General features: G+C 53.0%; 3 protein-coding genes across 6 annotated transcripts; all 3 read left to right on the top strand.

Moving 5' to 3' along the window:
- Positions 1–303: 303 nt before the first annotated feature.
- Positions 304–3,599, top strand: LOC101829732 (protein S100-A4). The gene is made up of 3 exons (XM_005080237.4): positions 304–427; positions 1,587–1,742; positions 3,298–3,599. Exons 2-3 carry the CDS (start codon positions 1,602–1,604, stop codon positions 3,460–3,462), a joined length of 306 nt encoding a protein of 101 aa, XP_005080294.1. The 5' UTR covers positions 304–427; positions 1,587–1,601; the 3' UTR covers positions 3,463–3,599.
- A 2,121-nt stretch (positions 3,600–5,720) lies between these two features.
- On the top strand, positions 5,721–9,155 carry S100a5 (S100 calcium binding protein A5). 3 transcript variants are annotated; one of them, XM_005080238.4, is made up of 3 exons: positions 5,721–5,861; positions 7,159–7,309; positions 8,887–9,155. In XM_005080238.4, exons 2-3 carry the CDS (start codon positions 7,172–7,174, stop codon positions 9,028–9,030), a joined length of 282 nt encoding a protein of 93 aa, XP_005080295.1. In that variant the 5' UTR covers positions 5,721–5,861; positions 7,159–7,171; the 3' UTR covers positions 9,031–9,155. The 3 variants fall into 3 exon arrangements, with proteins under 3 accessions (XP_005080295.1, XP_040608242.1, XP_021088743.1); XM_040752308.1 differs by lacking the exon at positions 5,721–5,861 and adding an exon at positions 5,867–5,999; XM_021233084.2 differs by lacking the exon at positions 5,721–5,861 and adding an exon at positions 6,840–6,992.
- Positions 9,156–10,435: 1,280 nt separating this feature from the next.
- On the top strand, positions 10,436–11,738 carry S100a6 (S100 calcium binding protein A6). Of its 2 annotated transcripts, none has more exons than XM_013120588.3 (3): positions 10,436–10,592; positions 11,064–11,225; positions 11,515–11,738. In XM_013120588.3, exons 2-3 carry the CDS (start codon positions 11,088–11,090, stop codon positions 11,644–11,646), a joined length of 270 nt encoding a protein of 89 aa, XP_012976042.1. In that variant the 5' UTR covers positions 10,436–10,592; positions 11,064–11,087; the 3' UTR covers positions 11,647–11,738. The 2 variants fall into 2 exon arrangements, with proteins under 2 accessions (XP_012976042.1, XP_005080297.2); XM_005080240.4 differs by having other exon boundaries at positions 10,450–10,597.
- The last annotated feature ends 346 nt before the right edge of the window (positions 11,739–12,084 follow it).

Genomic DNA, 12,084 nt, shown 5'->3' with positions numbered 1-12,084 from the left:
GCTGGAGAGAAGGGCTGACTGACTGTCCCGCTGACTGGGGTCACCTTCCCAGTCCCTGGGCCACACATTTCCAGGATGGTTCCCCACCCCTTGTCCATCACCTCCTTTCCTGTGGCCCACATCCCAAGCCCAGGTTGCCCCTTCTCAAAGCTTCCTAAAACTTTGGCTGAGCTGTGGCTGCTGGGTGGTATCCACAGCATTCATGTCTCTGGTGTCCACTGGGGTTCACTCACTGCTCGCCTGTGCCTGCTGGGTAACAGGCTGGGCTGGTGGAGGGGGCTGTGGCATTTACTACAGTCAACAGCAGGAACACAGTATCCATGCTCCCCCCATCCCTGCATGGGCAGGGCCCGGCAGAGTATAAATAGGGCAGACATTTGGGCTTTCCCCAAACCTCTCTGTTCAGCACTTCCTCTCTCTGGGTCTGGTGAGTTGTGTTGGCCTGATAGCAGTGTTAGCGGGACAGGAGAAAGGGAGACTGTTGGGGAGACAGATGTTTCTAATAGATCCAGATGAGAGATTCTGATGTGGAGGCTCGTGTGTGTGCACGTGTGTGTGCACGTGTGTGTGTGTGTGTGTGTGGCACAAGAATGAAAACAAAAAAAAGTGTATAGATGGCATTTGAGCTCTCAAAATTTCTAAGATGCTGAGGCTTACACGTGTTGTTGCTACAGAGTTTGGGAGCTGTGCCTAGGCACCCGGACTGGCATTTTCTGGGTCATTCAGGCAGATGTGCACAGAGAAGCAGGTGCAGGAAGCAAAGTGAGGGACCCTGTAGGCTTTCTTTCTTTTAAACGTTTAAATTACAGTTATTTATTTGTGTGCATGCATGGGTTGGGGATGGGGGGCTCATTCCACGGTGTACTTGTGGAGGTCAGAGGACAATTTGTGGGAGTCAGTCTGCTCCTTCTTTCGTGGGCTCTGGGGATTAAACCCGGGCCATCAAGCTTGGTGGCCAGCACCTCTATGCAAGCAGCCACCAGTCCAGCACCCACCTGGAGGCTTTTGGGTCCACAGTGTATTTGTGTTCATATTAGTGTCCTATGGACATACAGCACCCCAGGCCATGAGCCTGGGTTCCCCTCCCCTGGTGCCCCTACCTCTGCCACCTCATCTCACTCCTCCCTAAGCTGGTCAATAGGCAGCTGGTTTTTTCCACTGTAGGCTCACGGGCAGGCAGGCAGCCAGCAGCCGCGCCCAATGCGGGGAGGGGGAAGAATGGGTCAGAGCCTGATGCTTGCGGTTGAGCTAATCGAGGATGGAAAACTGCTATTGTTGATGCCAGGCCTGAGGCAGGCCCAAACAGCTGCTGGCACAAATCTGCCAAGATTGTATGGTAGCCTCTGCATGTTTCAGAGCCCAAAGCATATACAGCCTTCTTGCTACTAGTGGGTCCTACTCCTCTGATGTCTCTGGGAATGAGGGCCGTTTCCTAAAGTGCTCATAGCAGGTAGGCTGGAATGGAGCACTTAAAATGGGTGCAGAGCGAGTCCATGACTTGGGTGAGGAGCACTACTACACAGCCAGCTCTCGATACACTGTTGGTATGGGTTGGGTCAGGCTACCTTTGTGTCTCCTGCCCCTAGGTCTCAACTGTCACCATGGCATACCCCTTGGAACAGGCCCTGGATATGATTGTGTCTACCTTCCACAAATACTCAGACAAAGAGGGTGACAAGTTCAAGCTCAACAAGTCTGAGCTGAAGGAGTTGCTGACCAGGGAGCTGCCTAGCTTTTTGGGGGTGAGTGGGTCCTTCCCATGTATTTCGAGTGTGGTGCATCCCCCAAGAGGAGGCTGGGACTCTGGTAGGCACTAGTCTACAGCTGGCATATATCTCTAAGGTGGGGAGATGCAGGCTGGAGAGCTTGCTCGGGGTGCTTGGGGTGGAACCATAGTGAACCATCTACCCCTCAGTAGCCCTCAGCTGAGAGAAGACTTAGAATGAACACAACCGAAGAGACAGGGGAAAAGCGAAACAACTGCCTAAGGTAGTCAGTGTCTGAACTGCAGGCTGGGTCAGGACTGTTGGCAAGAGAAATCGAGTTTCTGCTTGTGAAGACACGATAGTGGAGGCACACAAATGCCCCAGACACACACACACACACACACACACACACACACACACACACACAAATGCCCCAGACCCTCCTCACTAACACACACACACACACACAAATGCCCCAGACCCTCCTCATTAACACACACACACACACACACAAATGCCCCAGACCCTCCTCACTAACACACACACACACACACAAATGCCCCAGACCCTCCTCACTAACACACACACACACAAATGCCCCAGACCCTCCTCATTAACACACACACACACACACACACAAATGCCCCAGACCCTCCTCACTAACACACACACACACACACACAAATGCCCCAGACCCTCCTCACTAACACACACACACACACACAAATGCCCCAGACCCTCCTCACTAACACACACACAAATGCCCCAGACCCTCCTCACTAACACACACACACACACAAATGCCCGCAGACCCTCTTCAGTAACACACACACACACACACAAATGCCCCAGACCCTCCTCAGTAACACACACACACACACACACAAATGCCCCAGACCCTCCTCACTAACACACACACACACAAATGCCCCAGACCCTCCTCACTAACACACACACACACACAAATGCCCGCAGACCCTCTTCAGTAACACACACACACACACACACACACACAAATGCCCCAGACCCTCCTCAGTAACACACACACACATAAATGCCCCAGACCCTCTTCAGTAACACACACACACACACACACACAAATGCCTCATACCCTCCTCAGTAAGACACACACATACAAATACCTGCAGACCCTCCTCACTAACACATACACACACACACAAATGCCCCAGACCCTCCTCAGTAAAACACACATACACTACACACATACAAATGCCCCAGACCCTCCTCAGTAACACACACAAATAAATACCTGCAGACCCTCCTCAGTAACACACACACACAAATGCCTCCATACCCTCCCTCAGTAACACACACACATAAATGCCTGAGACCCTCCCTCAGTAAGACCTGGCATTGGTTAACGCATCACAGTCATGGCTGTTACCTAATGAGATAATTAAAGCAAGCACGGTGAAGGTGTGATCCTCCCCTTTCCCAGCTATCTCAAGTGACTGATCCAAGGCACACGCTCCTCTCATAGCCCCAAGGCTTCCTGAGTGCCCGGAGGCCTTCCTGAACACCTGGCTGGAGGCCGAGCTCTAGCTTCTAATGGTGCCTCTTCTACTTCCAGAAAAGGACAGATGAAGCAGGATTCCAGAAGCTGATGAGCAACCTGGACAGCAACAGGGATAACGAGGTAGACTTCCAGGAGTACTGCGTCTTTCTGTCCTGCATTGCCATGATGTGCAATGAATTCTTTGAAGGCTGCCCGGATAAACAGCCCCGGAAGAAGTGAAGACTCCTCAGATGAAGTGTGGGGGTGTGGTCTGCCAGGGCAGCTCTTCCCTCTTGGCTCCGAGCATAGTGCCTTACTCTGGCTTCTTCATACACATGCACAATGCTGAGCGAGTTCAATAAAGAGTCTCGAAACTATGAGCTGTGCCTAAGAGACTGGAGATTGTGGGTTGGAGGCTGAGGGAGGGTGTATCATAGGGGAGTCATGGGGACTGCTGGGAGTTGAGGGGGACCTTGTGTACTAGAAAGGGGTGGGGAGGGGTAGAGTGGCTGATTTATTGAGCATGCGTGTGAGTGTGTGTGTGCGTGCGCGTGCAACAAAGCAAACTCTGGGAACACTTAAGGCAGAAGCCACCAGAGGTTTGGCTTGAAAGGCTCCAGATGTGGGAAGTTAGCCAGCACCCTCCTTCCTCTCTCCAGAACTGCCTCTGGGCTCAAACTGAAGTTGGGTGGGATTGAAGGTCACATCTGTTGCTGGTTGGAGTCTGGAGGGAAGACAACGGACCTGAGTCACAAGGAAGGGGTCCTGAAGAGAAGGATGGGGAGCTGAGCTGGCACCCGCCCCTGACATTTCCAGCCATGTCCTGCCCGGCTGCCCATTCCGGCTCATTGGCTTCAGACAGCAGATGAATCCTTTCCCGTCCGTGGCTGGAGGGAGAAAGGCAATATAGAGGGATCATTTGTGGGAGCATAACTCCTCTCTCCCTCTCTCTCTCTCTCTCTCCCTCCCTCCCTCCCTCCCTCCCTCCCTCCCTCCCTCCCTCCCTCCCTCCCTCCCTCCCTCCCTCTCTCTCTCTCTCTCTCTCTCTCTCTCTCTCTCTCTCTCTCTCTCTCTCTCTCTCTCAGCTAGCTTTGAACTTCTGATCCTCCTAGCCAGCTTCCCCAGTTCTGAGATTACAGACATATGCTACCATGGTTGACTGAAAAGCCGTTCTCGTAACATACTGTCCCCGCCCTCAGAGGGCTCTGGGGCAAGATCTATTTCTAAGAACCACATTGTTCATAGGAGGACAAGGGGCCTCAGGGTGAATAAATGAGGGGCGGGTAATGACTAGGTCGCAGTGAAGCAGGTGATGGGGAGATGACCGCAGTTTTAGAGATGTAATTTTGGCCATATGATCTGATAAAGAAAATCAAGATCCCCCATCTCCTCACTCCCTCACCTCTAGAACATGAGGCAAATGTTGCTCCTCCCTAGGGCAGGCTTAAGTGGTTCCAGAGAATGAGACTGAGATTCGATGTCAAGCCCTGGCCTGGCTGATGTGGGGGTGCTTAAGGAAAGGTACCCACACCCAAGCTGTCCCAAGGCTGGTGAGTTCGCTTCCTAGCTTCCCTTCTCACCATATTGTGCTTTTCTCCCCAGCCTCAGAGGAGTAGGGAGGTGACTCAGTTGTTCCCTTGGAGTTTGACTACGGAGACTTAGGTCCAGGCTAAGCACATCTTCTCTTTTGTGCACGCCCAGTCAATCCACCCATCTTCCATGGGAGTGCGCTCCCGGGAGCCTCCTCCTGCATCACTCTCTACTTTCGGAAACTCCCGTTGCTTAGCGACAGGTCCCCGCTGTGTCACTAGTGTAATAGCTGTGGTGGGGTGACAAAGGGGGCAGCTGAGAGGAACTAGGCAGGCTAGGGTGGGACTTTAGCCAAGATTAGGGCCTATGCCCCTAACCAAATTCTGTTCTTGGAGTCAGTGTGAGTGTTCCCAGAATGCAGGAAACTCACCTTGGCCCCGATGCCACGCATGCATGACTATGCCTGAAACTGGAGTCCCTTCCACAGGCCACAGTGTCAACCCAGTCCTGAGTCTTTCTTTGATCCTCTTCCCCAAGCCCGGATTCTTAGTCCTCCAACCCAGGGGTCTCCGACAACTTGTTCCCATCTTTTACTTTGTGTTAGCTAGTGACTTCAGCCGACTGTCCTTGGCAAGAGATATCTTCCTTCACTGATCCCATCCCAAGATGGGTCCTTGTGCGCTTGGAAGGGATGGGAGGATGGAGGGTCTCAATGTGGAGAGTAGTCTAGTGTATGGGGACATTATACCCTGTGTTTGGCCCACACCTTCTACTGTTTTTTTTCTGGAGAGGCCAACTTGCCCTTTTCAACCTATTGCTTCACCAGGTGTGAGGTTTAGTAGGAAAACAATGGTTCCTGGTATTGAAAATGTGTGTGTCGTGGTAGACTTCACGTGCCATTCCAGCCCCGTTTGTAAACAGCAAGTCAGACTTTCCAGAGAGGGTTCCCTTCGACCTTTTCTGGATTCCTCATATCTCGGATCCCTTCTCATTGGCCCTACCCCTCCTGATTCTCCTGGGCCTTAGGGATGAGGGAATAAAAGCAGAGAGCACTGGTAGGCAGGCTGTGGCTGCAGCCCAGATTCTCCTGCGGGTTTGCTTCTTCATTGGTGAGTCCTTCCTTCGGATGCCCGCCTTCATTTCTGCTGGGCCAGCCTGGTTGAGGAAGAGTGTGGCAAGACATGGAAACCTCCACAAGGAAGGCCTGGCCTTGCAAGTGGGAGCATGCTTAGGGAGGAGAGGGCAGGGTATGTGTTATTGTGACTAAGGATCTCCTGAGAAGCCAACTCTAGGAGCAAGAAAGCTGAGGCAGGAGGATCGTGAGTTTGAGAGTAGTCATCTTAGGATTTATTGTGAGACACTGTCTCAGGGAGAGAGAGAAGGGAAGGAGGAGAGGGGAAGACGGGGGAGCAGAGCCTGCTCGCAGAATCAGCAAGATGTTCCTGCAGATGCTTAGAGTCCCTTCCTTGCCTTGAACTGTGGTCTGGCTGAGCCTCCATGAGGTGGGAGAAGCTGATGGTATGGGAGGCAGGAGATGAATGATGGGTTGAGTCCAGCTCAAAAGCTTCTTGGGTTGGAGGTAAGAGTCAGCAGTTTCTCCCCACCCTCCTACCTAGCCCAGGGTTCTCCACCGGATCTCCAGAAGCTGCCAGTTCTGTGACCATTGTTTCCTTCCCCTTTAGGAGGAAGTGGTTTTTAAACCCAAGCCCCACACGCTTCAGCTGTCTGCTCTTTTGGTAGAGTGGCTCTGCTGACAGAACTTAAGCCATTATCCACACCCAGCCTCTAGAACCACGTCTCATGAGATCCTGGCCATGCCGATTCCCACCCTGTCAGGCTGTGGGTGAAGCTCTCTGGGCATCAGACTGGAGGTCACTGGGCAAGTCCAGTCACCTCTCTCTGGCTTCCTGCTGAGATCTTATCTCCCAGTTTTAGCCCCAACCCCCTCTGACCCCTGGACTCCTTTTTTGCTCCCCCCACCCCCCAGTGAGACACTCCCTCATTTCCAGTGACTCAGAGGCTGGAGAAAGGAGGGTGGCTAGGTGGGAACTCTGGCTGGAAAGCCAGAGCCTGAGCTGCATGGGGAAGAGAAAAATGCTGACCCCCATCTGTTGAAGCAGTTCTTCGGAAGAGGCTGTCCCATACCCTCTTTGTTCCCGGGCCTCTCTGTCAGCACCTCTTGATCAGGGAAGCCCACAGCCTCCTTTGGGGGCTGGACACTCACTGATTTGGCTGCTCCGGTATATTTGTCATGGCCCTCATTACAACCTGTCTATATATACGGGGATCTTCTCGATGGTGGAGTTTGGTCTCACCATGGGCTCCTGGCAATGGTGTTTTGGGAGTGACTGGTGAGGAGCAGGCCCAGCTCCTCCAGTGCTGTGACTGTCTCCTCTCCCACTCCAGAGTGCACGTCGGGATGGAGACTCCTCTTGAGAAGGCCCTGACAACCATGGTCACCACCTTCCATAAATATTCCGGGAGAGAGGGTAGCAAGCTGACCCTGAGCAGAAAAGAACTGAAGGAGTTGATCAAGGCAGAATTGAGTCTTGCAGAGGTAGGAGGCCATTCTCTCATATTCCACCACACATTCTCAGCAGCCTTCTGGGAGACGCCCACCTACTTGCTGGGTACTCTAGTTTAGGCAAGGGGCAGGAGTCTGAAGGGCCAGAGGCCGGGGAAGTGGTGGGCATCTCTGGCTGCCAAGGCTCTAGACCTCTGTGCTGGGGGCTGAATCACTGGAAAGGAGGTGAGGCTGGGTTGCACTGCTGCCTAAGGAGGCTGTGGGATCACGCAGAGGAGACTTTGATGATGGGTTGCATAGCCTGCGTTATGGATCTTGAGGATTTGAGGGATGCGGGGTCCCGGGTTTGGCTGTGTACAACTCAAGGTAGGGATTCTTCTTGATTCTCCTCTGTGCCTGGCACAGCCAAGGTGCTAAGTGATGCTGTCAAGTCATCTAACAGGGTAATTTATGAGCATGGGGTAGGAAGGAGAGAGCATTGATTCTGATTGGATGGACACAATGGGAATGGTGGCTGCCTGACTTGAAGGTCTTTGAGATAGAGTAGTTGAGCTTCAAATACATCAGAGAACTTGTCTATTGAGGCTGAGCTGGAATTCCAGGCCAGGTCTCTGCACCAGCCTCCTATTTATCTTTACAATAAAGTCCCATATTCCACTGTTCCCCCAGGGAGGGGGTTCCTGGAATATGTCCGTGGGTGGGGGTGAAATACATGTGCTCTCAGGTCTCTCTGTGGCTCCCCCAAGGCATATGGAGTTCACCATGCTGTACACACTATCCTTCCTTTTCTTTTTGAGACAAAGTTTCTCTGTGTAGCCTTGGTTGTCCTGGAACTCCCCCTGTAGTTCCTGACCAGGCTGGCCTCCAGCTCACAGAGATCCACTTTCCTCTGTTTGCTGAGTGCCACCGTGCCTGGCCTGGCATATACGTATTCAGTACCAGAAACCACTCTGCCAACCTGGAACTAATGAAGGTAGAGGGACTTCTGGTCCATCAGGTGCTAATTGCTGGGGGACAGAGCCCCAGGGGAGGAGTCTAGTCTGGGGACCATGTTACAGAGAGGCAGTTTCCAGCATCCTGGGTATCAACATCCTGTATCCAAGGGAGACCTGGAACTGATTTCGATAAGAGGGAGAGCGGGGTCTCCCGGCTTGTATTTTCTTGCTCCACCCTAAGGCTCTGTCTTCAACTTCCTAGAGGAGCCAGGGTACAGGGACCAAACTGAGAGGACATCTGGTGTCAGGCTGGGGCTGAGGGCATGCTGGCTTCTCATCTCCAGCGTACCGATCTTACAGAGAAGTATATAGTGATGGCTGGGTCCTTTCCCAGCTTGGCCTTACAGTACGGACAGGTTAAGTCTGGGACTTGGATGATGCTCAGGTCTACGGAGCCAGAACTCAAGCTGTTTTTAGTAGATATTGGTATCAATTGTAGATTATAGTTTCTTTGGGTGGGAGGATGTCCCAGGAGCAGAGGCTAGACTAGCCTTCTTCCTGTAATTCATTTGGAATCAGCACTCAGGTCATGGACCCCATTTGGTGTAGGTCCTGTGTAAAGGTGTGGGTTGGGGCTGAGCTGCTGAGCAGTCTCCTCCCCCTCGGCCCTTGCAGAAGATGAAGGACAGCAGCATCGACAACTTGATGAAGAGCCTGGACAAGAACAGCGACCAGGAGATTGACTTCAAGGAGTACTCCGTGTTCCTGACCACGCTGTGCATGGCCTACAATGACTTCTTCCTAGAGGACAACAAATAACCAGGGTCCTCTCTGCCCACACCTGCAGCTCCTTGCCCTGCCCTCTGCAGCCTCTTACACCCCTAGCCCTTCTCTTTCTCACAGATGGATTCTTCCAGTAGAGGAATAAAGCCTTTCCCCCCCTCTCCATGTGTTAGTTTTGAGGTGGTTTGTCTCTGTTCGCTGAGTCAGGGCAGAGCAAATAGACATTTTGAGCCATTCAGCCTCAGGCCACACACAGGCCTGTGGGTAGAGGGGTTGGGCTTTCACCCCACTCCGCTGGCTGCCCTTTATTGTGGATGCTGTTGAATGTGTCCTGGCTTTGTTCTGCACTGTAAAACAACAAAGCTGGCCCAGGCATCTGCGTGCTTCCCCAGGGAGCAAAGATGCAGAGGAAGCGATGAGAAAAAGCGTCGGGAGCGAGGAGGCCACGGTGATGGTCTGTGCCTACCAGTGCAGTGATGCCCAGTGGGTCTCACTTGGGGCACAGCTCACAGGAGGCCACTCTGGCAGCCCTCTGTAAAAAGGAGAGACATGGACTTAGCACCCTAACCCACTGAGTGACTCCAGGAGTCTAACTCCTCCTCCCCCAACTTCCTCTTCTTGAGACTTTTCTTCAGGAGAAAATGTTCAAAACTTTTCACTTAGGATGATAACTAAACATGCTGGCTGGGCTGGGATCTATTGTGTGAACATTCATGCGTCAGCTGCTCTAAACTCCCAGGCAGTGAGCCGGAGGAATCGAGTTAGACAGAAATTTACTGTTGGTGGGGGATGGTGTCTGAAATCCTTTAGACCTTGTCCCTCCCCCTTTTTTTGAGACAGGGTTTTATACAGCCCAGGTTGGCTCAAAATTCTGCCTCGTGGGGTCAACCTACTGAGCTATATCCCCAAGTCTTACACTAGCGAGGTAGAACCACCCTTTAAGAGGGGTCGCCTAAGACCATCGGAAAACACAGGCATTTACACTGCGATTCATAACAGTAGCAAAATTACGGCATGAAGCGGCAACGAAAATAATTTTATGATTGGGGGTTATCACGACATGGGGATCTGTATTCAAGAGTCACAGAATTAGGAAAGTTGAGAACTATTGTCTTAGACGATCTAGTAGACCACTGACTGCTTCCCCTCCGTCACCTGGAGCTGACCTTGCCACCAGAGGGCAACAGTGAGGGTTCCACTCCCCCTCACATTGAGGCTAACTTCAGGGACACATTGTGCTCTGGCTGGCAGATGGCCCAGCACACAAGCCGGAGTCACGAGTCACGTGCCAGAAGGCCAAACTGAAGTATGGAAATTAGGAGAAACTCGATGTCTCCCGTTTGCGCTGGTCTTCCAAACCAGGGTCACTAGGCTCCCTCATGCCGCTCCTAATTCGGGACAGTCCTGGCAGCAGAGGAATGGAAAACTGAGGGGGGTTGTTGGGGTTGTGTTTTGCTGGCCTTTGGCGCCGGGTGGGGCTTGGGGCGGGCCGGCACTCCTTGGGCGGGCCTCCCGGATGCTAGCCGCTATAAGGCCAGCCGGCTGCGACACAGTCCATCCCCTCGACCACTCCTTTGGCTCTTCGCGGTCTGTCTACGGTGCGGTGAGCTCTTGCTGGGGCAGCCCTAGCTCCCTCTAGGATTGGCTCCTGGGCTGGGGGACAAGCCACTTCCTGACACAGTCAGCCCCTACGGGCTCCGCGGGTGGTCTGCACTGGGTTCTAAATCTGCCGAGTACCGGGGTGGGGGACGTAGGGAGAGCCAAGATCGGCTGGGTTGTGCCAGGCAAACCTGGAGGCTAAGGCATCCCTATGGGGCGGCTCCCCGAGCCTGCTTTTCTGGGGTGCAGGAAGGTTTGCCCTGGGTGTGTCATTGTCAGGAAGTGCCCTGGAGCAGCCTCCATCCCTTCCTCTGCTCTCTTGGGATCCCTGGAGGACAGTGCTCAGACACCCCAAAGCCAGTTCCATCCTTACATCTCTGACCCTGGTTGCTCTGGGCTGCTTGTACCTGTGTTGGCTTAAGGCTAGCCGGTTCAGACAGGCAGCACTGACCAGCCCCTCTGTCAAACAGCTTCTTCTAGCCCAGCCGTCAATTATGGCATGCCCCCTGGACCAGGCCATTGGCCTACTCGTGGCCATCTTCCACAAGTACTCTGGCAAAGAGGGTGACAAGCACACCTTGAGCAAGAAGGAGCTGAAGGAGCTGATCCAGAAGGAGCTCACCATTGGCTCTGTAAGTAGCCCCTGCCCAGGTTGCCCCTCCCACCTCTGCCCATCTGAGCACATTTACGGGCATTTACTCTTAGTTCCTGATCCTACTTCCCTTGGAGACAAGCCTGTATGCTCCCAGCCTGCTGAGGGAGGAACAGGGACTGAGGAGAAGTAAATCGAGGCAAACCCAAGCTGAAGGCCCATCCTGGGTGACACTGAGCAGACACCTGAACAAGGACTTCCAGGGAAGGGGTAAGGAATCTAGGGCTCTGGCCACCATTAAACGTGGGCGTCTCCTTCTAATGTGTTAGAAACTGCAGGATGCTGAGATTGCAAGACTGATGGACGACCTGGACCGCAACAAGGATCAGGAAGTAAACTTCCAGGAGTACGTTGCCTTCCTGGGGGCCTTGGCTTTGATCTACAATGAAGCTCTCAAATAAAATGGGAAGGTAGAGATGCCTTTGGAGGCCTATCTCAGCCAAACCCAGTGGTGGGTAATTGTACAATAAATGCTTTGTTTTTGTTATGTCTACTCCTGGTCTCTGGCTCCCCTCTGATTTCTGGTTGCCTCCTGGCTTGCTGCTGAACTCACTATCCTAGTCACAGTCAATCTCCAAGAGTAACTCACTGACCTGCCCAGACAAGGTCTGCTGGCTCACCAGGAGTCTTTATGGGCATTGGAAAAGGTGCCCCCTCTAGGCAAAGCCGCCGTCAACAAGGGCTCAAGTGATCTCCAGGAGGGTCTGGGGTGTGACATAGAGTTAGGGGCCACCAGAAGCAGGGCAGTAATACTCCCACTTGTCTTCTGGAAGACATGCTTTGGTCTGGGTGTGGTGAGAGAGAACATATTACTATATGGGCCCTGGTGTTGAGCAATC

Source organism: Mesocricetus auratus, unplaced genomic scaffold (assembly GCF_017639785.1).
Source record: "Mesocricetus auratus isolate SY011 unplaced genomic scaffold, BCM_Maur_2.0 Super-Scaffold_100009, whole genome shotgun sequence".
Lineage (NCBI taxonomy): Eukaryota > Metazoa > Chordata > Mammalia > Rodentia > Cricetidae > Mesocricetus > Mesocricetus auratus.
This window is presented reverse-complemented; position numbering and strand designations above follow the sequence as displayed.

Excerpts from the sequence above, each read along its gene's own strand:
- LOC101829732 (XM_005080237.4), top strand. The coding sequence starts at position 1,602 with ATGGCATACCCCTTGGAACAGGCCCTGGATATGATTGTGTCTACCTTC. Across the intron at positions 1,743-3,297 it reads AGCTGCCTAGCTTTTTGGGG|AAAAGGACAGATGAAGCAGG; the intron begins GTGAGTGGGTCC and ends TTCTACTTCCAG.
- S100a5 (XM_040752308.1), top strand. The coding sequence starts at position 5,977 with ATGCTTAGGGAGGAGAGGGCAGG. Across the intron at positions 6,000-7,158 it reads CTTAGGGAGGAGAGGGCAGG|AGTGCACGTCGGGATGGAGA; the intron begins GTATGTGTTATT and ends CTCCCACTCCAG. Across the intron at positions 7,310-8,886 it reads CAGAATTGAGTCTTGCAGAG|AAGATGAAGGACAGCAGCAT; the intron begins GTAGGAGGCCAT and ends CGGCCCTTGCAG.
- S100a6 (XM_005080240.4), top strand. The coding sequence starts at position 10,511 with ATGCTAGCCGCTATAAGGCCAGCCGGCTGCGACACAGTCCATCCCCTC. Across the intron at positions 10,598-11,063 it reads CGCGGTCTGTCTACGGTGCG|CTTCTTCTAGCCCAGCCGTC; the intron begins GTGAGCTCTTGC and ends TCTGTCAAACAG. Across the intron at positions 11,226-11,514 it reads AGGAGCTCACCATTGGCTCT|AAACTGCAGGATGCTGAGAT; the intron begins GTAAGTAGCCCC and ends CTAATGTGTTAG.